Source organism: Leptosomus discolor, chromosome 21 (genome assembly GCF_034619465.1).
Source record: "Leptosomus discolor isolate bLepDis1 chromosome 21, bLepDis1.hap2, whole genome shotgun sequence".
Taxonomy (NCBI): Eukaryota; Metazoa; Chordata; class Aves; order Leptosomiformes; family Leptosomidae; genus Leptosomus; species Leptosomus discolor.
In genome coordinates, this window is record NC_141411.1 from 360,854 (window position 1) to 386,856 (window position 26,003).

General features: G+C 38.8%; 1 protein-coding gene across 2 annotated transcripts in view; it reads left to right on the plus strand.

The window, feature by feature from the left end:
• Positions 1-26,003, plus strand: part of TRIM33 (tripartite motif containing 33) — a 38,697-nt gene that overhangs the window by 10,724 nt on the left and 1,970 nt on the right. For both annotated transcript variants that reach the window (XM_086476730.1, XM_086476731.1), the window contains exons 2-18: positions 3,541-3,659; positions 3,768-3,915; positions 6,189-6,321; positions 9,159-9,275; positions 11,732-11,846; positions 12,553-12,699; positions 13,272-13,389; positions 15,489-15,733; positions 15,981-16,145; positions 16,955-17,155; positions 19,162-19,294; positions 20,246-20,309; positions 20,606-20,765; positions 21,862-22,205; positions 22,672-22,795; positions 23,841-23,915; positions 24,515-24,667. In XM_086476730.1, coding sequence (XP_086332856.1) covers positions 3,541-3,659; positions 3,768-3,915; positions 6,189-6,321; positions 9,159-9,275; positions 11,732-11,846; positions 12,553-12,699; positions 13,272-13,389; positions 15,489-15,733; positions 15,981-16,145; positions 16,955-17,155; positions 19,162-19,294; positions 20,246-20,309; positions 20,606-20,765; positions 21,862-22,205; positions 22,672-22,795; positions 23,841-23,915; positions 24,515-24,667 — 2,561 coding nt within the window. The remainder of the gene's footprint in view (positions 1-3,540; positions 3,660-3,767; positions 3,916-6,188; positions 6,322-9,158; positions 9,276-11,731; positions 11,847-12,552; positions 12,700-13,271; positions 13,390-15,488; positions 15,734-15,980; positions 16,146-16,954; positions 17,156-19,161; positions 19,295-20,245; positions 20,310-20,605; positions 20,766-21,861; positions 22,206-22,671; positions 22,796-23,840; positions 23,916-24,514; positions 24,668-26,003) is intronic.

Below are 26,003 nucleotides of genomic sequence, written 5' to 3' on the forward strand. Positions count from 1 at the left end.
CAAATTTCCAGTTAAGAAATTATTCTTGCTTTCCGCTTAAATCAGCCTGAGGTAGGGTAAAAGGAGAGAAACAAACCTCAGTTTGGGCTACATGTTGTGTGTAGCAGCAGACAGGGACAGTAAACATGTATGATTGAAAATATTTTTGCTGTTCTGGATAATGTCTGGAGAAGTGTGTGACAAAAAGTAGAATCTGATCTGAACTGCACAATTAATTTGGAACAGGTTGTTATCCATTTCACTGCAGTGCTACTGGAAGTGGCAGGGAAGGGAAAATTTGGTACGTATAGCTGTGTGTATAGAGTACTGTGGAAGAGAGGTAGTAAGTGTTTATGCTCATGGTTGTTACAGGTTTTATATGCCATTGTGGGAGTTGTGATATAAATGGGTAGAAAAAATGGTGATGTCAGTCCTCTTAAATGCAGTGTAGGAAGCTTGGAAGCCTTCTTCTGTTACCTGCAGCTCTTGTAAATTAGTTCATAATTTTCCGTGGCCTTTAGGTTCAAAGGCTGGTTGTTCTTGGATTTCTTCATGAATGTGCTGATAGTCACAGGAGCATCTGTGGATGGCTAGTAAGTTTGTGGGGTGCTTGTTTTTCTTTTCTTTGGCACCTGAAGTGTAACTGTGTTCCTGTAGTTAGTGCTGATGATAGTGTACTGTAAGTCAGAAAGGAACTGCCGCTCAAAACACTTTAGACCCTCAGTGCAGAGTTTCATGTGATGCAGTCAATACTTACTGTCTCTTCTAATGTTTTTGCCAGGCTTCTGTTTTATGGTTAGGTGAAACTGAGCTATGTGGGATTTGAAATGTGAGGTCTGAAAGAAACTAAAGATTCTCAACTCTTCACTTTAGCGCTGCTCTTAATCTTTGGAGTATCTATTTATGGCTTCAAAATGATATGAAGCAATCCTTGAGAATGTAGGAAGTCTTTATGGTAATAATTAGGATTGTAGGGAGATCGTAAACAAGTCTGACCTTCATGATTTCTATGAATATGTCTAATTCTAATTCAGCTGTGATTTAGAAAAAAAGATTGCTCTTTCAACAATAATTTTTGCTGTGTGCTAGCTGGAACACTCCTTGGAAGTAGTTGCATGCCTTTTTTGAAAGCAGAGTTACAGTGGAAATGTGTGTACTACGGCTAATGCGTTTGTTTTGGCTTTTTTTTTTTTTAACAGTATTAAGCTAATTTAAATTGATGCAGAAAAGCAATGTACTAAGTTCTGCTGGAGTATAACTAGGATGATATTTTTACTTTTACTTCATTCTAATTTTCTTATGTGAGAATTTTTTTGGACTGAAACTGCAGTGAAACCTAGTTTTTCTAGTAGGTTATATAAACATTTGAGCCTTAGTTTGTCCTGAAATACATTCTCATTAAAGTCTTACTGTAAACTTTGTTAGCTTGCAAATTATCTCAAGTTTTGACAGGCAAAGATTTCTTTCTGTTTTTCTTCTGTGTAAATGCTATTTCAATGGGGTTTTCTCTACTTTTCCCTCTTCCCTTACAAAATCAGCCACATCTGTACTGAAAAGTAATGCAGTTTGATTTTTTTTTTTTTTTTTTTTTAGTGCAAATGATGCTATATTAATTTGGTTTGTATTAGATTAAAAGACCAGGACATGAGTGAGTGAGATGTATAGTGGCTCATATAGTATTGGAAAGTTACTGTTGGAAATAATGGGCATTGAGATGTGAAAATGAAGTACAGTGTGCTGAAAGGGAATTGCCAGGCCTTGTCTTAGGGTTGTGATCTGTGGAGATGCACTGGTGGCACCTTGGGTGCAAAGTGTAGTTGAATATGGAGGCGCAAAAGGCGGGTGTTGGACTGTGAGAGCAGTATTTGTGGACTACCCGTTCCCTGTATCCGCTCGTGCAGAAGCAGTGGGCAAGGTGGAATTACCCATGGTCAGAATCCAGCCCATGGACTGCCAGACATCAGAAGGCTTGATTTTATTCAAGTTTTCAGTGATTTGTCTAGTTTAAAACCAGAACAAAACACCTTACAGGAAGTGGGTTGCATCTGTGGAATTTGACTAAGTGTTGTGTAAAGATTATAGATCCTGGGCAGCTTTTTTTTTTTTTTGGCAATATTTTGTGTCATTAACCCAAGACAGCACTAAAAATCAGGTTTAACTGTGATCTGTTTTAGATGGAAGAGTTCATCATTCATTGTGTACGTGTAGGTACTGAAATACTGGGCCTGTTTGGTTTGATGAGACAGAATTTTTAGTTGGGTTATTGTTGTTGTTCTGCAGTGAATGTTCTGTGTTCTGAAGCCATCATTAATTTTAGCCCTTGAAAAAAATGAGCGCTGATTTAATTAATCTCCCTGAAATAAGTCCTACTGTTCTAATTGAATATCCACAAAGGAGTTGGGCATCATTTATCCACAAAGGAGTTGAGCATCATTTAATTATACTTACTTTTCAAAGCTGTCTCAGGTGTCCCAGTGTATAAAAATGTACAATCGCTTTGAAAGCTTCTGTTTGAAAATTGTATTCACAATCAAATTGTGTAGAAAATTGATTTAAGGCTAGATGACACTTCTGGGAAGAAAGTGTTAACCACTGCCTTAGTGGCAAATAAGTTTTCAAACCCTTAACGTAGCTTGTTCATAGAACATCTTTAAATGTCAATTTGGTTCATGTAGTAACTTCTTTACAGCTCTGTTGAGTACTTAAAACTCCAATTTAGCAATTACATAGGATGAAAAAGCAGGATACTGGAAAGGAACTAGTCTGATTGATATCTAGTGTTAAAGCTATGTGTGTGTGCATTTACATCTATATATGCAAAGTGTTGTATGTGCTGCGGAAAGGCAGGTGTGCTTGGCATGAGAGGGTTTTCTGCTGTCAACTCGTGGGTTTTTTGCTGTTTGCCTTCCCTGCAGAACACTATTTGAAAAAAACCCTGAAACCTTCAGATGGTATTACTGCATCTGCCTCCCTGACCTCATGGAAATAGGTTATGTTGTATCTGGGAGAGTACTGTGACACGCTGCTGCTTTGGTATTTTCTTGAACGTCACTAAACTCTTGCCTGACTATCCAGGCACACCCCTCTTACGCTTGTCTTGAGACAGACCAGACAGTAGATGGTTGTAAAAAATAATTAATGAGTGTCTCGAGTTTAACAAACTGAAACGAGGGGAAGAAAATGACTTGGCTAAAAATACATATTTTTCTGGGAAGAAGTCAGGAGGAAAACCTGAGTATGACGTAGAAGTGTGTTATCACAACTTCATTGTAGGTAAGGGTTCCTTTTCTGAAGAGGTGTGTGGGTGGTTTGTGGGGTTGATTTTTTTTTTTTTGGTTGTTTCTGTTTTGTTGTTGTTGGGGTGTTTTTTTGGGGGGAAACCTGTTATACAAGGGTAAGAGATGTTTTTTAAGCATAACGTCAACTGTGGAATCTGTTCATTTACCCAAGTGAAATGAGCAGTCTGAGGATTTTGTGTTCATTCTTGTCATCTTTTGATTCTGGGCATGTTGGTTTTCACATTCCTTTTCTTAAAACTGGGAAACTTCTTCTGTTGTGCAGTTGGTGTAATCAGGTGTCCAATATGCCGCCAGGAATGCAGACAGATCGATCTGGTGGATAACTACTTTGTAAAAGACACGTCGGAAACACCAAGCAGCTCCGATGAGAAGTCAGAACAGGTATGGCACTTTCCTGCTTGCCGGAATTCACATGCTGTTTTTGTTTCTGTACATGTTAATGCAGTGCTTTCCAGGAAAATGATGGTAACTGACTGTTTCCCTTTGCAGGTGTGTACAAGCTGTGAAGATAATGCTAGTGCTGTTGGATTTTGTGTAGAGTGTGGGGAATGGTTGTGCAAGACTTGCATAGAAGCTCATCAGCGAGTAAAATTTACTAAAGATCATATGATCAGAAAAAAAGAGGATGTATCTTCAGGTGAGTGTTTGGATATCCCTTAGTCCTGCCTGTAGTAAGATATTTTCTCTTTGGCACATGTAAAAAGAGAGAGACACGATTATTTAGGTGACAACCAGCTGTATGGCTTTCCCAAAAGATTTGCGAAAAGTGTAGTAAAAAGCTACCAGTGCTAAATTGGTAGCTCTAAAAATAGAGGACAAACTAAATTTTAAACTAAAATGGGTTATTTGCCAATACTTTGTGCAGTTCTATGTCCAATGTAAAAAATACCTTAAGTACAGAAGAAACACAAAGAGACTGCAGTCTTTTGAAAGGATTTAGATCTATTCTTAATAATCCTTTTATTTGTAGAATAACTAACTAAATGGAGGGAAGGGTTGAAATCAGGAGAGCACTGACATATTGGTAAGCTTATCCATTGGCCAAGGAAATTAAATTATACATTTTGCTGTACTTGCTTATGAGGAGCAATTATAGTTCTCCCAGTAGAGAAGTATATATAGATAAGCTTATAGTCCTGTTCAGTGTGATGTTACTGTTGTATTGATATTGCTGAGTGAATGTGGAATTTGAGTTTATTTTAGGTTTAATACCTCTTTCAGTTAGCAAAATCTAAGGTGTGAAGCGTGTGTACAGTTTTAGACATGCAGCTTTAGTAGAAGTTCTTAAACTATCGTTTGACCATTTATCACCTATAACCTGCTGAGGTAATGTGGAAAACATTCTCAAAACAGGTAAAAGGTAACTGGATTTTAGCTTAGAAGGGTTTTTTTTGTAAGCAGGATAAAAGCTTTGATTTAAAGACCCATAGGTTTTACGCAATCTGTATGTGTATGAAGACTGATCATATTGAGGAAGAGAGATATTGACATTTTACTCTCTCTCTACATTTAAAATAAATCATGATTGTTTCGTTGTGTCATTTCAAAGGAGTAGCACTGCTTTGCTTTCTGCCAACTCAGAGTCATATTAATAGTTAGAAAGTTTGCTATTAAGTTTAGTTCCTTTAGACAACAATCTTATTTCACTTGCTCTTTCATTTTTTTGGAGAGGTTTCTCTGTATGTCTTAATGGGTGTTGTTGAATAAGAAATGTTACCTATTTAAGTTTAAACATATTGATCCTAGTAGATGAGAAACCCTTAAGATGAAATCAAATCACAGGGCCCTGCGAAGAATTGCTAACGTTTTTTGTTAGGAGTGCTGTATTGTGACTGTCAAGGTGATACTGTAGCTCTGCTTCCCCTTCAATAACCTGAGTGGGGAGGTGCCGAAAAATGGCTTTTCCAATACAGGAAACTTTCTATCAGAAATTTAGGTTGGTGTTTGCGAAGATGGAAGTCCACGTGTAGTCGGTATTTCTGGCATATGGCAAGAACGTAGCCTTCCTTTGACCTGATGTACAGCGATCCTTGGTAACTCTCCTGATTGTAGGGAATAACTATTTGTTATTTTCTCAAAGAGCTTATTCCCTTCTTTCTTGTTAGATTCTAAGATATGCCCTGGAGACTTCAGGTTTCTGTTAGTGAGTGTCAGCTGTAGATTCATGAGCTCTCATTTTTTACAATAACTTGCATGATGTAGCAAGCTTCAGAAATGTTGGAGACCGAGGAAGATGTTTGTCTTTTAGACCTTAACCTGCTCTGTCTTCCAAAGGCTGCTTTCCTCTATGCAAAGCTCAAAATATCTTTAGAAAACCATGCAGCACTTTTTAGTAAACTTGGAACTATTTTTTGATGTTGTCTGTTATTTGCTTAAGTGGAAAAGTTAAGCAGTTTCGCTGGGTTTAAGTAACTCTTAGCGCAGGCAGTGTTTGCTTTGCGTTTACCACTTCAGTTGCATATGACTTAATGATGTTTGTAAAGGTTTTGAAGTGATAACTTAGAAAACCTGTGGGTGTTTGACAGTACAAAAGTTTGCAAGGTTTGATCCATCCTTCGGTGTGTCAGAGGTGAAATTACGTGCAATTTAATCTTAAAACACGTGTACCCGATCCTGGCGTTTGTGTACAGTTTTTACATTCTTGGAGGTGCCAGTGTCTTTTGAGTGTTTGTGATAGGAGAGGAATTCCTTCTTCTCTTTGAATACGATAAAGTGGAAACAGCTGTAAAACACTGGCACTGTAAATATTTCAAGGAGTATGTATTCACGGTAACTTTAGGGTGAGAACAGGTCTCTGGTTGTCTTTGTCCAAATTCTTGGTTGTTACTTAGCTCGGAAGTTAGATGTTTTGCTCTTCAGATTGTCTAAATTTTATTTTAAAATGCAAAAATGGTTTATCTTTAAAAACAGAGGCCGTGGGAGCATCTGGTCAACGTCCTGTTTTCTGTCCTGTCCACAAACAAGAGCAGTTAAAACTTTTCTGTGAAACATGTGACAGGCTGACATGCAGAGACTGTCAGTTACTGGAACACAAAGAACACAGGTACAAATATTACCATATATCAATTCCTGTGGTGCACTTTCTCAGAGGATGAAAATGGCATTGATTTAAAACATTGTGTCATTAAATGCTGTTGTATTTACTCTTTGTTGGACTGAAACAATCCCTTGCAAAGGAGAACTTGTGTGGAGTGCTGAAAACTTTCAAGTGTTGTTTGAGCTTTGTCAAGTATCTTAAGAGCAGGTTCAAAACAACATGGTCTGAGGTGATGTGGTGCAATTAAGGTGTTAACTTGCCTGCTGCCATTTACCAGTGCTGTCACTGTGTGTGGGACTTGAATAGAAATTGCTGCAGCCCTGAATAGGTGGTGCTGTGAAGAAGCGAAAGTGATGCAGTGAGTCATGGATGAGGTAACTTTTTGAAAGGGCATGTTTATATTTTGCAAGAGTCTTTCAATTTAGGTAATTTTGTAAAGGAAGGTATAAATTCTGCCTCATGGATTAATATATTTTTTTCTAGTACAGAGGGAAAAGTTGTTTGATTTTAGTTGGTTGAAAGCTGCCTCATTCCAAGTAAAAAGAAATTACGGGTTTTGTCTTTGGAGTTTGCTTGTCTTTTAGCCGCTAGAAAAAAAGTTGGAACCTCTTAAGATATATTAAAACTTTCTGCTCTTCAGCAGCTGTGTCATAGAGTTGTTTGAATGTTTGAAATAGTGTTTTTCAGTGTTATAATAGAGAATCTGGGGATAAATATGTGTTTATCCACCACTGCAGCACTGCTTTTCCTAATCATGTACAAGTAACGCTTCTCTGTAAAGGTGCTTGACAGTACGTTGCAATATTGAATTTAGTGGTTTTTTTCCAGATAGTGATTACTGACATAGACTGCTACAGCAGCCTAATGGAGAACTTTCACTTTTGAAACTAGTACTATTAAAATATTAACAACTTCAGATATTCCTGCTCTGTTCTTTCATAGGCGTGGTCATAAATATCCTGAAAGACGCACTTTTCCAGAAGGTGTGGTCTCCTAGGATATGTTAACTAACTTTCTCCAGTTGGTTTCTTCGCACTTGTTTTGCGCATGATGCTAACTGATTAACGGGTGTGTCTTGTTCTACTTACCTGTTCTCTTCCAGTAAGAGAAGAGAATACTTTGCTGTTAACATGCTTTGTTGCAGAATATTCTTAAAAATTGTTCTGTCTGCAGATGTGAATTACAGATGATTAGGGCGACTGCTTCATCTGCCATGAAGTACAACTGAGACTTTTATGAAGTTCACTAAGTCGTTGAAGGAAAATCAAGCCAAGTGGAAACAAGAATTGATTTTAATCTCCTGTTTACTTCTTGCCTGAAATCCTAATAGCTTGCACCAAAGGAGGATGAATCACCATTTCAGTAGCAACATGGTCCAGTGTCAGTTCAGGCGAAAGAATTGCTTGTGGTTCTGTAGAAAGGTGACATTCTTTTAGCAGCCTAACGGTGTGCAGTTCCTCTAGCTTAGGTAGTTTTCACACACACACTTTAGAAGCTAGAAGTACAATATGATGCCCAAAAAAAAAAAAAAATTTGGCCGTAGCAGGAGCTACAGCAAAATTTTAGCAGTACTAGGTAAGTGTAGATTTTTTTTTTCCACGTTACAGCGGAAATCTGATTTTTGACTTAATGAAAATAGCTTTAGGAAATCTGTATATCTCCAAACATTTCAAATTTTGTGGCCTTTGTGGTTTAGTAATACTACTGTTCGCAGTATGGTACTTGAAGTCTTGTGATGCTGTCTGTCTGCAAGAGCTTTAGACTGTTCTTGGAAAAAACAACGTTCTAACATTGAGACTGAGGAATCTAAGCTCTTGTAGTTGAAACTTGTCTGTGGCTGGTATGAACTGAATGAGTATGAGCAGAGTCGTTTCTGTTGTGAATAGTGTTTTCTTTGCCTATGTCTGTTATCATAATTGTAATTTGAATCAAGAAACAGCGTTACTGTAAATTTGATCATATATCCAGCCTTTTCCTGTTGGATTGTAATGTTCTAGATTTTGACAAAATTTTCTTTTTCACTTGTAGGTGGGAGATAGTATAGATTGCTCCTAATGCAGCATATAAGATGCTTCACTTTAATTGTAGGAGTGTTCTGCCAATTTGCATGTTGGGATTTAGTGTAGTGAAGAAGGGAAGACACTCTGGGAACCTAAGTTTTCCCTGTTGTTAACAAAGTACGTTTCAGAAGCATGAAGTTTACTTACTGCAGAGACAAAAATTGGCAGGTGACTGACAGGAATCCTGGGGTTTGGGGGGAATCTCGTGATAGTTGAGCAGTCGATCAGAAAAGATGAAAACTCTTGGAGCTGCCCAATTCCCCTTGCCATTTTCAGCATAGGTGTTTTGCTTCTGTTGCATTGTTAATTCAGTATGTTAATTGTTAATTATTGTTAATGCTGTATAATCTTAGCTGAAAAACTTGTTTCTCTGGGGTAGGGGTTTTTGTTGTATCATTTAATGTGTGTTTAAGCTATTACTGCATTTTTCTCATCTAACATTAACAAAATGATTTGTCAAACTCTGAAGTTTGTGATATCTCCTTTAGCTGGTTCCATAGCTTCCTGTGCAATGCAGTGCAATGCAGTGCGTTGTCTCTCTATGTGTGTCTAGTTGGAATTAATAAGTGACCTGTAGAGGTTCAGTCTTCTGGGCACTTAACAAAGGATTTTATCAGTACTGAAACATTTTGCACACTGATTGGCATACATATAGTTTGATTTTTCTGTGTGTGTTATCATATTTTTTTAAAAAAAATTTATAGCTTTACATCTAAATTGGGAACCCTTAGTTTCAGCACATTGCTCCTCGGTAATAGATATCTTCTTTTGCGTGTTGAAAAGGTACCAGTTTCTGGAAGAAGCTTTTCAGAACCAGAAGGGTGCAATTGAGAACCTCTTGGCCAAACTTCTTGAAAAGAAGAATTATGTAAATTTTGCAGCTACCCAAGTTCAGAATAGGTAAGTACCCCCAAAATGATTAATTGTTACTATTACATTGCCTTTTTTAATGAATCACAGTGAGATCAATGATGGGACTAGAATAATACTTAGGTTTCAGTTGGTGCTGTCCCAAGGCAAGGCAAACCCATCTTGTGGTTTCTGCTAAGTTCAGCTCTAGGTGCCAGAAGTGTTGGCTGTAGAGATAAAAAAAAATTTCTTGAAATATCTTTGTTTCATATAAATGCCTCTTTGATAACTGTGTAACAAAAACTTATTTTGAAATTGAATAGGAAATTTTGTTTTCTTAGTTAGGCAAGCAAAACTTAGTGTAATTACTTGAAAGGAAGACAAGCTTTTCCTCAGGTAGTTTAACTTAAGAATTCCAGGGTGAGCTTAAGTTCAGCATTATATAGAATATTGAATATAGAGGCAGAGAGGGCCTGTAATCGCCACTGGCTTTTCACCCACTTGTGGTGGTGTGGTGTGCTGGAGGTCAGGCAATTCCACTGTGATTCTCCATGGTTTTGTGAGCCTTCTGCAACTTTTAAATCATTTGCAAAATGACAGCTTATCGGGAGACGGGAAATACAAGGGTAGAAGGAAGTGTACCAAAGATACAAGGAGAAGTTCTGGTGCAAATTTTTAACTTCTGGTGGTACATTTGAAAAAAAAAAAGTTAAGGGAAGGAGAATGTACAGTACGACAGAGGCAAATGTGTGAAGATGGAAGCAATGAAAGTTGAAATTTTTATGTGCTGTTTGGGTATGGAAGCCTTTGAAGGGACACAAAAGAGGACGCCATTGTGAAGCAGGAGGACAAGCTGTAGAATTGTTACATGCTTGAAGAAGAGACAGAAACCCAGTTACATGGGAAATAATCAAACTGAAAGCTCAAGAAATATCGCAAAATGCTTTCTGATAAGAATTCAAGGCCAACAATGGGTGGTGCATATGTGAATAACACATTGTAACGTTTTTTTGCCTAAGAATTTCTGGCTTCACTGAAAATTCAGTGAATTTCTGCAGCATGTAGTCAGGTTGTGTGAAGGTCATGATTATCTGCTGAGCCAAATGTGTAGTGCAAGTGAGACACTAGTTTAATTCGACATGCCATTCAGTTACTTTGTTGAAGTGTAGGCCACATAATCCATTATCATATAAACTTCAGGGAATGAAAAAAACGTGTATTACAATAATGTTGTCAGTGCTAGCAGATGGTATGAAATTGCCATCATATGTGATTGTGAAGCGTAAAACTGTTGGAGGAGTAGCTGCCTACTGGAATAATTGTTAGGTGCCAAAGCCAAGAATGGGTGCCTACTGACTTAATGAAGGGTTGGTTGAATGTTTTTGGGAGTAGGAGACCTGGTTGTGCTGTCAGGAAAAAGCGCATGTGGTCCAAGGTGCCTTTGAAGGGCATTTGACACCAATAATGAAGGCCATCGTCAGGCAAATGAGTGTTGGTCTTGTGATCATATCAGCATGAATGACGTCACAAGTTCAGGTGCTTGATCTAGTAGCAAAGAAGCCCTTTAAAAAAAGCACGGTTGAAGTCTTTACACTCAGACTGGCTCATGGCAAGGTATTGTGCTCTGACTCCTACAGGTGAAGTAAAGAATCCTGCTGCAACGCTATGTTGTCGTTAGATTAAGGCAGCATAGGATCAAATAAATCCAGAATTTGCAATGGAGTTTAAGAAATGCTGTATTTCAAATTCCGTGGCCAGAGCTGAACATGATTTGCTTGAGTCTGAAGAAGTTGAGAATAGTGAAGGCACTAAAACTGAGGAAGAATGACAATGATGGAAATGATGAAGAGGTATGAGGTATAAAAAACCTGAAAGGCAGTAACAGTAAAGCACAAGGGAATAATGTAGACTAATGTCAGGCAAATCATTAGTGAAACATTTATATCCTTATTGTGTATTGATTACAGATATGTAATAAGCTTTTTATAAGATTTTTCTGGCAGAGTTGGAAGAGTCCATCTGAAATTCAGGGTTGACTTCCTTTCTGGTTAATAGACAGTAGTGTAAAAGTTTAAGGCATCGTATATAAATTCTTCATAGTGAGAGACATGATATGGAAATAAATATGTATGTGTACCTACGCACACATGTGGTCCTGGCTGGGTATGTCTCTCTGTGTGTGTAAACATATAAATAAAGTGTATAAACCACAAGGACCGTTTCATATTATTTTAAGTAAAACACAAGTTGATTATTGAGATAGCATCTCGATCTCAGGCTGTTTGAATTTATTTCAAAAACTGAAATTTTAGATAGCATCTTTGAAAAAGTTGATTAATGACGGTTTCTCTGTTAGAAATCAAGCAAGCTATAAATTTTGCACTTCTCAGAACTTCAATACAGAAATTGCTGCTTCACTTTTCAAGGGTAGGAAGATGCCTGTGGTGTTTAGTATTTGGCGGCATAGTATGAAGTGACTGCCTGATGATACGTTTCTCTTTTTTTAGGATAAAAGAAGTAAATGAAACTAACAAACGAGTAGAACAGGAAATCAAAGTGGCTATATTCACCCTCATCAATGAAATCAATAAAAAGGGAAAATCTCTCTTACAGCACCTTGAGGTACAGTTAAGAGAAAAAAATAATAGTGTTGTTCACTGTTTCCAGTCCCCTATTGAGAACTCGCATTCCATGTTTGCAAACAGTTTGTTTGGTGTGACTGCAGGTGTTGCTGTACTGATGCAAGGCTTACAGCTGGCAGGTTATCAAAGGCTGATGACTTCTCAGAGATGGGGCTGCTGAGTTTACCTGCCGTACTTATGAGGTGTTTAGAGGCAGTTCTTGGTTGGCGTAGGATCTGGTGTTCAGCGTGCCTGGGCCACTGCTGTTGCTGTCTCTTCCAGGTGCTGCTCTGCAGCTCCTGTGGTGGCAGTTTCAGGAATGCCAGGGCAACACCCAGTATGGAGCTGGCAGTTTTGTTGGGCCCCAGTCTGGGTCGCTGCTCCAGTTCTTTGTCTTGCTGCTATGCCTCTGGCAACATGAGGAAGAGAACGGGTCTTGTTTTAGTAGTTAATGTTTTCTTGGGATAAAGCAGAGGCTCTTCTCTGAGCCTGCTATTTTCCCTGCACTTTGATACCTCTGGGAAGAATGGTAGAGTGGAATAATAGAGGATTATTACTTGATGGTTCTGGCCACTCTGAATATGAGCATTAGTATAAGCTGCTTTGCTTGTGACATTTTTCTTGTGCTCTGAGAACTGTGATAGCAGTTTACACTTTCCTCATAAGTCTGAAGCCCTCATTATAATAAAGTTTTTGTTTCTTTGTAGAATGTAACAAAGGAGAGACAGATGAAGTTAATACAACAACAAAATGACATCACTGGTCTTTCGCGACAAGTGAAGCATGTGATGAACTTTACTAATTGGGCTATTGCAAGTGGCAGCAGTACTGCTTTGCTATACAGTAAACGGCTGGTAAGGAAGCATCCTCTTAACTTGTCTGTATAGTACAGAGAACGTTTAGTCAAAAGGATTTTCTAAGTATCCTGTAGCTTCACTAGATTATGTCCAAGGAAGAGACAATTAGTAGTTCATGCTTCATTTGAAAAAGAGGAGAAAAAAAAAAACAAAACAAAAAAACCCCCACTGACCAAAACCGAAAAACAACAGTTTCTGTCATAATGGGATAAATTTCCCAACTTGTACAACATTTTTCATTTGTAAATTAAGGACTTAACAGTATTATCGTAGAAAGAATGGGGTCAAGCTCTGTCAAGGCACCTCAGTGTTTCACTTGAGTCATTGCAGAAGTAGTAGTATTGTGTAACAGTATTTCTCTGTAATCCTCTGAGTTGAATAAAAAATTAGTTGTGTGTTGGATGATTTTCCTGGTGAATTGATAACTTTCCAGGCTAACAACCAAACCGGCTGTTGACAGCCTGTGTTGGTGATCCAGCAGTCTAAACTCTCTGGGCAAATGTACACTTCGTAACATTCTCTTTCTTTATTTCATTGCCATCAACAGTCTTGTTTTTGCTTTCCGCTAGATAACATTCCAGTTACGTCATATTTTAAAGGCACGTTGTGATCCTGTCCCAGCTGCCAATGGAGCAATACGCTTCCATTGTGACCCTACATTCTGGGCAAAGAACGTCGTCAATTTAGGTGAGAAAGTAGTGTTTGTTTATTCTGTGTTACGTGAATAACTAGATTGAGTTGGAGGTGTTCATCCAACATGAGGAAGTTGACCTGCAATACATCTCTTAATGCAGAAGACCAAAACTGTCTTGACATAACCCATCCAGTCCTGATTACCCTCCTTACCTGCTCTGTTCTTCCTGTTAGCAAAACTTTCTCCACAGGTTTTGGTATCCAGTGGGAATGGTTGTAGGAATGTCTCTTCCCCCCGCCCCCTTGAAGTGGTTCTGATGGTTATAGTATAACAGACTAGTGCTAAATGGGTGCTTCAGTTTCTGGAATGAACTTCTTTGGCAAGTAAATAGAATCAGTTTTGCCTACCTGAACTTTGTATTTAGCTGCATATGGAGTAATACTAGTTGTCTTAATGTGTTGGAAGTTGCATGAGCAAGCATAGGACAGGGAGGACTGTTGGTAGGAGCTAAGTTCATGGCTGAGTACCAAGCCAGTCCATATGATTGATGGAAAGGTAAGTGAATTAAGAAGCAACGTTTAACTAGTTTTGTGTTCTAAGATGTCTGACACATTTATAAAGATGGAGGAGAAACAGAGCCTCATAACGGGAGAGAGACTGCTGTTCCTGTATGTGTTGCTTGCAACCGCCACACCACAGATTACGGCACTGTAGCTGTAACCTTTTATATCTTAAGTAGTTTTTCCCAGTGCAGCTGTTTATTCCTTCTTTGCTCTAAAGCATTAGCTGCCATGGGAGTTTGTAACAGTCTGGTGAAACGGGAGCTTGAAGTGCTTGAAGCTTGGTAAGGCAGGAGCTTGGAGCGCTCATGTTCTGCCCGTCTGCTTGGTGACAGCCAGCATCACTGGACATTTGCCGTTATGATTACTGCACATTGCTGGCTCTTGTCAGACGCAATAGTAACGTGCTTTCTTAAGGGTGTAAGGTGTTTATTATCTTAGCCTCTTTATTATTACCTCATCCTGCAGCAGTGTAGTGTCACAGTTTTTCCTTCCGTATTGATCCCCTAATCACTTATACTTTTCAAAGAACAGTTTTTGAATGAGAGAAGAGGGGAGGTGGAGTAGAATGGGGAGAGCACAGTGAGACAGAGGTATCTGTTAGCGCTGCTTGTGAGCTTCTCTGTTGGATAAAAATCTAATAGAAAACCTGATAAAAATATCAGATCTTCCTGGCGCTTTCATGTGTACTCGCTTCTTGCTCCAAGTCCACTAGCCAGGATTTGGTGTTCCTGTCTTTAGTCAAGGAAGTTTATGTGCACAGTAAACAAACTTTTCATTGTGTAAGTAACAGTTTAAAATTGACACTATTCTTTCATGGGCAGTTCCTCAGGCAATTTTTGAGTGCTGTTACTCTTGGAGATAGTCAAGAAGGAAAAAGCAAAGCTTTCCAGAACAGAGCCTCAAATGTTGTTTGACTAGGAACCTGGGGCAGGTGGGAGAAGCTGTATAGGAAACATAACAGAAACTGTTAACCTCGATTAAGAAGTGACATGCAGATTCTAATAAGTACGTGTTCAAATTTAAAAATCAACATTTTGCCTTTTCGCTTTAAAAATAGGACTGGAGATAGCTAGAGAGGCAATGTGGTCCATCACATTGTATTAAGGCAGGACTCGCTTGCAGCAGTGTTTTGTGTCATGCTTGTATAACCTATTCTTAGTCATTCAGTGATGGGACACTCTTCACTATCCACCCAAATACCTTTTTGCAGGCTTTGCTTCCTTAGGTATAGAAACTTTATGCTCGATGTGGGTTTTTTCTACTTTATTTCTCATCTTGTCAGTTTGTTATGAACACAAAGAACAGTCGTCTCTGTCTGTCTTGTGCTTTAGGCTGTGCAGTTCCAGTTCTTTCACTCTTTCCTCACAGGCCATGTTTTTAGTTTTGAAATCTTTCCTTGTAGCCTGAGTTTTCTTTTTGCTTCTCTCATGTGTGGTTATGGAGACTTAAAAAGAAAATGTCAAACTTAAATTGCTTTGTTACTGCTCCTGGGGAAACTGAATTAGAAACAGCTGAGTATTTTGTGTTTATCAACCTTTGGATGATGATGGAGATTTAACTGTTCACTAGTTCTTTTTTGTTTCGTTTAGGTAACCTCGTTATTGAAAATAAACCAACTCCTAGTTACACTCCTAATGTAGTGGTTGGACAAGCTCCTCCAGGAACAAACCACATCAACAAAGCTCCAGGACAAATCAATCTAGCGCAGCTTCGACTTCAGCATATGCAGCAGCAAGTGTATGCACAAAAGCATCAGCAGCTGCAGCAGATGAGGATGGGACAGCCAGCTGGGTCGGTTCCCAGGCAGACAAGCCCACAAATTTTACAGCAGCAAGTAAGTGTCTTGCATGTTCTTATTTCACCTTTTGCTGTAACACTGAGACTTAAAATTGCCCTGTCAAATAAAACTTAGAAAGCAGTTTATAAACGTGAAAATATCTTTAAATTTGACGTACTTTAAATGTGACAGCTATTGGCTTTTCTTGATGTTTTATAACTAGTAAACCTACTACTGTGGAAAGAGATTGGCTTCTTTTTTCGATGTTAAAAGCAAAAATTTTAAAAAACAAAAACCCTTGCAGCCTCCCAGGTTGATCAGCATGCAGACCATGCAGAGGGGTAACATGAACTGTGGGGCTTTCCAAGCACATCAGATGAGAATGGCTCAGAATGCTGCTCGTATACCAGGAATACCACGCCACAATGGACCACAATACTCCATGATGCAACCTCACCTTCAAAGACAAGTATATCCTGTGTACACGCTTCATTTGTGCCATTGTGCCAGAGTTCCATTACAATAGATGATACCTCCATCTGTAACACTTATAACTCACAGCTACACACATTTATATGCTTTTCCATGTTGCATACTGTACCGTGACATTTTTGCTGAACATAAGAAAATTCAGACATTAAGAATGGAAGTGAGTTCTCACGCTTGTGTTGCATTTTAGTTCTGGGAAACAAAACATTTCCTTTTTCCCTTTTCAGTGACATTCAGCTTTTGGGTTTCTTATAGAATAATCAGGAATAGCGAAGTTCAAAGTGATGCAGTTGAGAGTTTTTAATGAAACCAAATTCTTAAGCGTTTTAAAATTAAAACCCGAAGCATGATGCTGAGCTCTGCATACCACTAAGAATAAAAATTATTGAATACGAATGTTAATGTGACTGGAAAACCAAAAATTACTTTATAATAACTTGAAACAGTTAACTCTTTCTCTTTTTTTTTTTTTTCTAAACATATGGACATATGGACTCTAAAGTTTTCTTTGGAGGAACTAATTGCTTTAGGAAAATATGACTATATATGAAAATAATTTGGTGGAAATATCCAGCCACATAAAGTGTTTTTTCTTCCTAAGTAAATAAAAATAGCAGTTGCTTTGCATTCAGCGCTATCGGGTTATGTTGCTAGAAATGTGAGTTTATATGTTCTTCCCCCCCATTTTTTTGTTAAGGACTGTCATATAACACGTGTGTTGCGATTTTACATGCAGTGGCTGTTTGATTTGTTCGTAATGCAGTCATGGTCTCTCCCCTTTTCCTACAGCATTCTAACCCTGGGCACGCAGGGCCTTTTCCAGTTGTTTCTGTGCACAACACCACTATTAATCCAACTAGTCCTACTACAGCAACAATGGCGAGTGCAAACCGTGGTCCAACAAGTCCGTCTGTTACGGCAATCGAACTCATTCCTTCTGTAACAAACCCAGAGAATTTACCTTCCCTGCCGGATATCCCACCCATCCAGGTCAGTGGAGGAGATCAGGCAGTTCACTATGCTGTGGGTGAGGTGATGATCTGCTTTCCTTTCTGTGTCTCTCTTTTTATTTGGATACTGGTATTTGTCTGTGGAATGGTGTGGTTAGTTATCACTTAAAGTCAAAGAATTAAAATCTTCAGCCCTTGACTTGGACATGCAACTGTTTTCACTATATAGGGCTGACCTGCTCAACCTGTGTTAACCTTTAGGATTAATCAGTATTTAATGGCTGTCCTAGAGTAAAATTGATCTTTAGATTAGTTAGTCTCAAGTACTGTATTCACTTCATGTCTTCCACAAGACTGTCATAGGAAGATAGCACTAGAATAGTTGAATAGTTATGCTCTGAATGGTGATTTATTCAGAGTTAAAGTTGCCTGGCACTTCTCTGTGATGTTCCTAAATGTAACAAATCAAATGCAGGAAGTACAGAGAGAAGGTGTCCCACTGCCCTACTTTTCTGTTTCCTCACATTTCCTCTGTACCCCAGTAATGTGGCTGTAACCATCTCCTTGTATGCAACAGGCCAGCATTTACATTAGTGTTGGATCCTGGAAGGTGCTGCAGAACATGAAGCTGGCCTCTGTGATTAATCTTGAGCTGTGGTGGTGTCTGTCTGGAAATTCTTGCTTGCACAGAGTTTCACTGTTGCTGCTTCTGTAGTTCTCACTTTGTCTGCACACTGTTGGTACTCACTGACGTGGAACTGCAGAGTGTGCCCTTCTTTGCCAAGAGAAGCAGTGGATAGTACTGCACACAAGCTGAGGTAGATTTTGATGAAGGCAAGCTCATTTGGAGAGATCAGAAGCATAATTTAATGTACAAGTGGAGGCAAAGAAGTAAAAGTAATGTATTTTCTGCAGGAGTGTTTGGGAGGCCAGCGAGAGGAGGATGATGGCTGCTTCTTGAGAACAGGGTATTTATATTGAAAAGCACGGGAAACGCCATCATGGTACAGGGAAGAATCACCTTAGAAACAAAACCTAAATTTTGTCTAAGCAGATGGTCTGCTGTAATACCAATAGCTCTTAATCTATAGAGTCATGTTCAAGGGTTTTACATTCAGTTTTCTCATGAGGCTGCAGGTAATTTGCTAATGTGAGAACGGTGGGGGGAAAAAAAGGGTCACATCTGTGATCTGTCTGGAGTGCTAAAGCTTTGTTTAGTCATTAGAATAAAACAGGTATAACTGGTTATGACTGATTCAGCTGTACGTGTCTAAAGTTCACGATGCACCAAGTTAGAAATAGCTATTAGTGGGATAATCGAAAACATAAACGTGCGACTTCTCGATGCACTGAAAATGCGGAGTTCCGTTAAGAAGCTCTTTTTTATACCTGTTCATGTAACAGCTGTCTTGGATTTTAGTTGATGAAAGAGATGGATAGGAAGCTATTAGTCTTTCAGGTTGCTTGCACAGTCATAAAAACCTGCTTTGAGTAGAATGTGTTTCGAACGCGTTATACGCAGCTATGCTGTCTCGCAGTTAATAGCTTTAAGCAGTTAAAGTAGTAGGGTACCTGTTTTCTTGGTTTTGATAGATAGTAAAATCTGTGTAAAAAGTGAATGGGAGGGAGATTTCACATCATGCTCAGGGAAAAAAAAGTTCATGGTTTCCCTTAATTGTGGACTAACTCTTGCAACATTAGTAATCTGGTAGTTCATCTGACTGACACCTTTTGTGTGGCTAATACACTGAGCATCTGGGAACCAAAAAGTTGGGAATGACCTAGAGCAATTGCTGCAGCCTATGACTGTACTGGAAGAACTCAGATACTTGGAGCTTTTGAAAACTCTTACTTTAAGTTTCTGACTGTGGGTTTCTGTTTTGAAAGACTGCTGTCTGTATGAAACTGATTAAAATGTTTGCTGTGTCCTGAATCCTTGAAGGGATAGTGGACAAATCTGGTAAAGATGCTGATCACAGTTTAAAGATGTGGAACTATTAAGAAACTTCAGGCCTCTCTGATTCAGACTTTGTTTTTGCTTCTTAGCTTGAAGATGCTGGTTCAAGTAATTTAGATAACCTCCTAAGTAGATACATTACGGGCAGCCACCTACCCCCACAACCTACAAGTACCATGAATCCCTCCCCAGGACCTTCAGCTCTATCTCCAGGATCATCAGGTAAGTGTGATGGGTATTTCTAGTGGTTCTGGAAAATGATGGGTATTACTGGTATTTAAGTTGAAAATAATTACCTACCATTTCCTGCCAAAAAGGAAGCGATATTTAAAATTTATTTTGCTCAGAAATAAATTTGTCTGGAAATTTAAATTTTACTCCCCTTCAGAAATATCTTTAGAGTAACAAACTGCCAACATGTGAATGCAGTATTCCGGATACATGTATAGACTATATTTTTGTCCTGTGTTACCACAATCTTTTTTTCTTATGCATCAGAGGACGTAGTTCGGTTATTGCCTCCAAATGATGGCTGGCTAGGCCATTCTGAGGTTTGGGAAGTAAGTTTATAGAATAGCTTAGTGACGGAAATACTTACAGCCAACGGTCATTTGAGCAAGGTCATTCTAAGTATAGCCAGTTGATGATAGAGCTTTCGTTGTGCCTGTGAACAAATTAAGTCACCAATACCTAATGTTGAGTTACTTAAACATTGAAAATCTCCATTTCTATTAGTAAGAAGCTGATTTCAGTCATTTGATAGATGTTTCTCTGCAAGATTATTTTAAGATTCTGTGAATGAAAGTTGCAGCAGTGGAACTTAGTATATTTCTCAAAACCTGCATGCAACACATACAGAGGCTGCTTTTCTTGATTTTATTGGTGGATGTCAGTGGATAAAGTTTGGGGACTTAATGGGCTGAGGGTTATAGCACTGTTTGGATTAGGTGAAATAATTATTGAGACTCTAACAAAAGCTTGTGTCTGTGTTTTTTTTGTTTAGTGTGGTGTGCTAGACCTTTGTTCTGATCAAATGACTAAGAGGGCGGCTGACTTACATGATTTATTAAATTAGGATATTCTAGCAGCACTTCTGGCGTTACTCAGCCCTGGTCATTTATTTTACTGCAGAATGTGAATGTGTACCAAAACTACTACACTGCTTCTTTGCAGGTTTATCCAACTCCCACACTCCTGTGAGGCCACCTAGTACCTCCAGCACCGGTAGCAGAGGAAGGTGAGTATGTTACGTTAACACTGCCAGGCTGAAAAATTGTACATGAAGAATTCAAAAAGTGAATTGGCAGTGAGCCAAGAGGCCTTTGATATATAATGTGACATAGTAATGGAAGAATGCTTACATGAAGAAGATACACCCCGCGCCCTCACTATGATTGTTTGCTGTCTTGTAAACTTGAGCTGTCTTGTAAATCTTCTGACATGCTTTGCCGTTGAAATTGTTCAGAAAACGGTGACTTAAATTGCTTTGCTGTGATGAGTTTTCTTCCTGTTTATATGCTGGTGTCTTTCTAGCTGTGGCTCCTCGGGCAGAACTGCTGAGAAAACTAGCATTAACTTCAAGTCTGACCAAGTGAAAGTCAAGCAAGAGCCAGGGACAGAGGAAGAGATATGCAGTTTCTCAGGAACAGTGAAACAGGAAAAAACGGAGGATGGCAGAAGGAGCGCTTGCATGGTAAAGTCAGTTTGTGCAACAGTGTGTTACGGTTTTCCTAGCAGCTTGTCTAAGAATATGGAAATAATAAAGAAATTTTACTCTTCAGCCTCATTCTGTTAACAGCTGTGAGGACTGAGAGGTAGTTTGCTCCCTGGCAGTATGTCTGAACTGTGGGCCAGCTTGAGTGTTGAGCTGTCCATTTTTGTAGTACTGCTAAGGCTGCTAGTTACTGGGGGTTTGTGACATAGGTACTGAGAGGCTGGCAGTGGGACTTGGACAGTAGCTTCCTGGCTTATGTTGAACAAATAAACATTGAATGATGGCAGAGGTTTCCCTTCTTGATTTGGACAGGGCTTGACCTAGTGATGTGGCTGTAAAACACACCCAGTCCTTGTCAGTTTTGTGTATTACGATAGGGGCTGTGTGTTGAAAGTCGTCCGACAGAAAACAGAGCTTAGCCTCAGTTTGGTCCATGTTGAGGACTTTATTATACCCTTTAATACTATGCTCTGCCAGACACAGGATAGTCTGTCATGTAAATTTTACCTTTAGATATTAAAATGAAATACCCAGAACAGTGTAGTGTGGTTTGCTGCTCTTGATGCCTAACTAATAAAACCTGTAAGTTGCCCATTAGTAGTTCCTGAACATTCATATGTATGTAATCACACTGAGAAGTGTTCCAATCAGTCAAAAGTTCTTATGCCAAAGCATAAATAAAATATGTATGCAAGTGAGTATTTTTCAGCGTTTCCCAGCTGTGCTTGATTTAATAGGATTGTGTACTAGGAGCAGGGCGATGGATTTGAGGATTTTTCCTAATGACAGTGGAGGTATATCTTTAACAATTTATCAGTGTGTTTGGGTTGAAAGTTTGTTGATCATGTTATGTATCAGTAGAAATAAGTCTGTTCTTGAAAGGATGGACTTATGAAAAAGTAGTTTTCAATACTGTATGCAACTCAGGTCTTCATAATGATTTGCCACGTATTTTGGGAAAGGGGTATAGTACCTTTAAATGGTGTATGGCTTTTGACTTCCGACATATGAACGTATGAAGGTGTCCTTGTAAAATTGTCTGTCTCTTGATTTTCATATGCTGCTTTCATTTCAGCTCAGCAGTCCTGAGAGCAGCTTGACACCACCTCTGTCCACCAACTTGCATCTGGAAAGTGAATTAGAAGCATTAGGAAGTCTTGAAAATCATGTGAAAACTGAACCAGCAGATTTAAGTGAAAGTTGCAAACAGTCTGGACATAGCCTTGTAAATGGAAAATCACCAGTGCGGAGTCTAATGCACCGATCAGCTAGAATTGGAGAAGGCAATAACAAAGATGATGATCCAAATGAAGACTGGTGTGCTGTGTGCCAAAATGGAGGGGATCTACTATGTTGTGAAAAGTGCCCAAAGGTGTTTCACCTGACTTGTCACGTACCAACGCTCCTCAGCTTTCCAAGGTACCAGAAACAGTGTAGTGGTTCCTGAGAACAGCTCTGTGGTCTCATTCATATGCTGAGATTTCAACACCATACCAAAACTGATGTTTCATCCTCAACATCAGCTAGTTCTGGATGATTTCTTGTCAGTAAAAAAAAATCTCACATTTCAAAGGCCTGCTTGAATTGTTTTGCGTGTAACTGGTCAAGGTTAACCTGATAAACATATGGTCTCTCAAAGTGTGATTCTGTTACATAAAGTTAATTTTAAAGTCAGTCATGGTGAGAAAGGTGGTGTAAAGTATTAGAACACACTTGGGAGAGGAATGAGGGCAGGATAAATGGCCTCAACTTGCAGAATTACCTTGAGCCTGGAGGGTTGTTCCTTATCTTGGGGTATTACTACAATGCAACATAAGACTTGTAGTCATCACTGATGAGACTTTGTCCCTGGATATCTGAAATAATTGTGTTTATTTCTATTTAGTGGAGAGTGGATTTGTACATTCTGCAGAGATCTGAGCAAACCAGAAGTAGAATATGATTGTGACAATTCACAACACAGCAAGAAAGGGAAAACAGCACAAGGCCTGAGTCCTGTGGACCAAAGGGTATGTCTTGAATCTGTAGGAACCTGTTTCCTAGAAAAAAGTGTTTTCTCACATTAGCTATCACCCACTGTTTCTTGAAGATGTTTTTGCTGCAGCAAATTAAATATGGTTCTGGCCTTTGCAAAAAAACCCCAAACCAATCAACCAAAAAAAAAAAAACCAACCCCAAACCGAAAACTAATGAAATGAGTAATAGGATTTTTCTTGCTGTGACCACATATCCAGGTGTTGTGACTATGTGGGAGTGCTCTGTTACATTGGGACTGTAATCATCTAGTACCCAAAACTTGCATGTAAACACATACTCTGTATTTAAATGCATCCTTTAACATGCATTAATCTCTTCAGTGTTCTTAATTAGAAGTTCTTAGCATTTAACATTGATATAACCTTCATAAAATAGTTGTGTAAGTTTGGTGCGTTAAGTTCATGCTGTGAGAGGTGCTAGAAGTATTTAGGTGCATTCCTGTGGAAGGTGTAATAACCTTGACAGTCAGAATTATTTTTAGTTTTATCAGTCAGCCTGTGCATAAAGTGTTAAGAGTATTGTCAAATCAAATTCCTGCGAAAGAATTATAAGCAAAGGAAAGAAATATATTTCAACAGGGAATTCATAGAAACACTCTGGATTTGGTTTCATATTGTTTAATTTTGTCTTGTGGGGAAAAAAATAAAAATCTGCAAGTCAGTCCTTTCCTGTTACATGCAGTTATGGTTGGACAAAAGCGGTTGTAGTTTGTCTTTTTTTTTTGGCTCTATATTAGTGTGCCTCCTCATGCTTGACTTTAGCTCTAGGCTTTGTTTAGGAAGAAGAAAGCAAAAAGGGAGTATATTTCTGCCATGTGAACAGTAAGGTGATGTTCTACCCTCTCAACGATGCCCTTCTAAGAACTTCACACTTTATAATTAAGGTTGTGGGGATTGCATTTAAATTTTCTAGTACTAAGCTGCTAGAGTACAACCCTAATTAAAATAGGGAGATAGGAACTTCTGGGCTGAGAATAAATTAAGGATGTTAATGTGAAACTGTTTATTTCTTTGTAAGAAATGTGAACGTCTTCTGCTTTACCTGTATTGTCATGAGCTGAGCATTGAATTTCAAGAGCCAGTCCCAGCCTCGGTGAGTCTCCTGAAAAATAGTTTGTGATTGATTTTTGGTATGACATCTCTGAAAGTCTAGAGTTGAGTTTGAGAAGGGACTGACTGCTTTTACTTGAAGCATGTCCACTCTGGTTAATCTGAAAGTTCTTGTGGTCATTATTTCATGATTCTGACAGAGACAGAAGCTGATTCTGTAGCTTCTCCATGTAGAGACTCTACTCCCAGTCTCAAACCCAGATATTTAAAAATACTTTCAGTTGGCAGTTTTTCAATTGGGAGCAGATGTCTCAGGATACCAATGAAATTCAAAATGCTTTAGGAGAGCTTTTTTTTTTTTTTTTTTTTTTTGGACAGTCTTTTGGAAGAGGAAACAAACTGCTTTGACACTTTTTTCAGCTGTAAAAGCAGTGAGTATACTGAAAAGCATTGCTGTGCTATTATAGACATTGAAGGTTAGAAAGAACTTAAACAGTTGAGGAAAGGGCGTTGTTTCACTTGCTGAACATGCATTCCGTGCATGACAAGATCAGCTGATTGATATTTTGATAAGTGAAGAAATTCAGTGGCTTCTGTGAGCTATGTAGTCATTGTAGTGATAAATCACTTTGTTTTTTACAGATACCAAACTACTATAAAATTATAAAGAAACCAATGGATTTATCTACAGTGAAAAAGAAACTGCAGAAGAAGCATTCCCAACACTACCAGACTCCTGAGGATTTTGTGGCAGATGTCCGGTTGATCTTCAAGAACTGTGAAAGGTTTAACGAAGTATGTTAACTTCCAATCTGTATATGTGTTCTTAGATTAAGGTTGGTTTCAACGTGGTTGTGCAGCTTCTTCAGTTAAAGGCTCTGCTTCCAGTCGTAACTTCTGCTTATGGAGCAGATGCTGAATCAGATACTTAAAAAGCAAACAACGCAAATGCAATTATAGAACTACTTCACAGTTTTACCTAAATGGAGAGATCAGGCTTTTAACAGAGGGAGTGTTTTAAGTGTGTTCACTGCTATGGATATAGGACTGAGGAGCAGGGTGACCTTGTTACTGTACATCGAATAGTTTGTGGGAGTACTTAGGAAGTGTGGTGATGAAATTAAGCAGTCCTTAAAACTGTCTCAAGCTGTACAGATAATTGTTCTTACACTCATGAAACATGGTCAACCTCTATTGAGGAAACTTCTGCTGAGAAGTGCCTTTCTGCTGGTTCTAGTACCTCATGCAGGCCAGATCCAAAAAAGGATTGTGTTCGTTATGGCTAATATTAAGCTTAGTGCTTTAGCTCATGGGCAGTTTTCAGTATTTGACTTCTGTATGGAGTCATATTTTTGATGAATGTGGAAAGTTGACTTATTTTGCAATGAACCCATCTTATAGTGAAATATTTGCACCGTATATGTGAAATGTGACTTGGGGAGATAAATTACGTAAGTGTTATTACTAGGTGGAGCAGTGGAAAAAATACTCTGAATATCAAAAAAAAATGTGGTATTGTGATGAAACACAGTAGGAGCTGAGATAAAAGGGTATCCTCATTTCTGAGATGCCTTAAAGCAAGGATGACAAAAAGCTCTTGGGAGAAAGCATTGCAGGGAATGGCTTTCTCATGACCTTAGGAATGCATAAAGCAGCCAGTATTTTTCTGTAAAAATGTAATCTGAGTTTTGCAGTGTTTGGGCTGCATTTCTGGCTCTGAGGAAGTAAATTGAAGGAAGTACACAGACCTACAATTAAAATCCCAACTGTTTCACAAGTACACTAGCAAAAATCAAGGTTAATGATGTAATGCTGTAAGTGCTCACAAGGATTTGGGACTTTGACACCCCCCGCTCCCTTATGTCTCTATATTAGGTGGAGGTTAATGAGCACTGTGGAAGAAGTTGCAGTTATGTGAACTTCTCCATGAAGGGAATTAATGAAGCATCTACTGTAGAGGAAAACACGTTGCAGCTCTTGGGGACAAGAGTAAAACAAGGGAGCAAGGACAGATGGATGTGGGGTTGTTTTTGTTGGGGTTGGTTTGTTTGTTTTAAAACAGGTGTTTCAGACTTGTTTTCCTGTTTGAAATGCTGGCTCATGGCAAAAGATGAGTCACTCTGACCTCTCA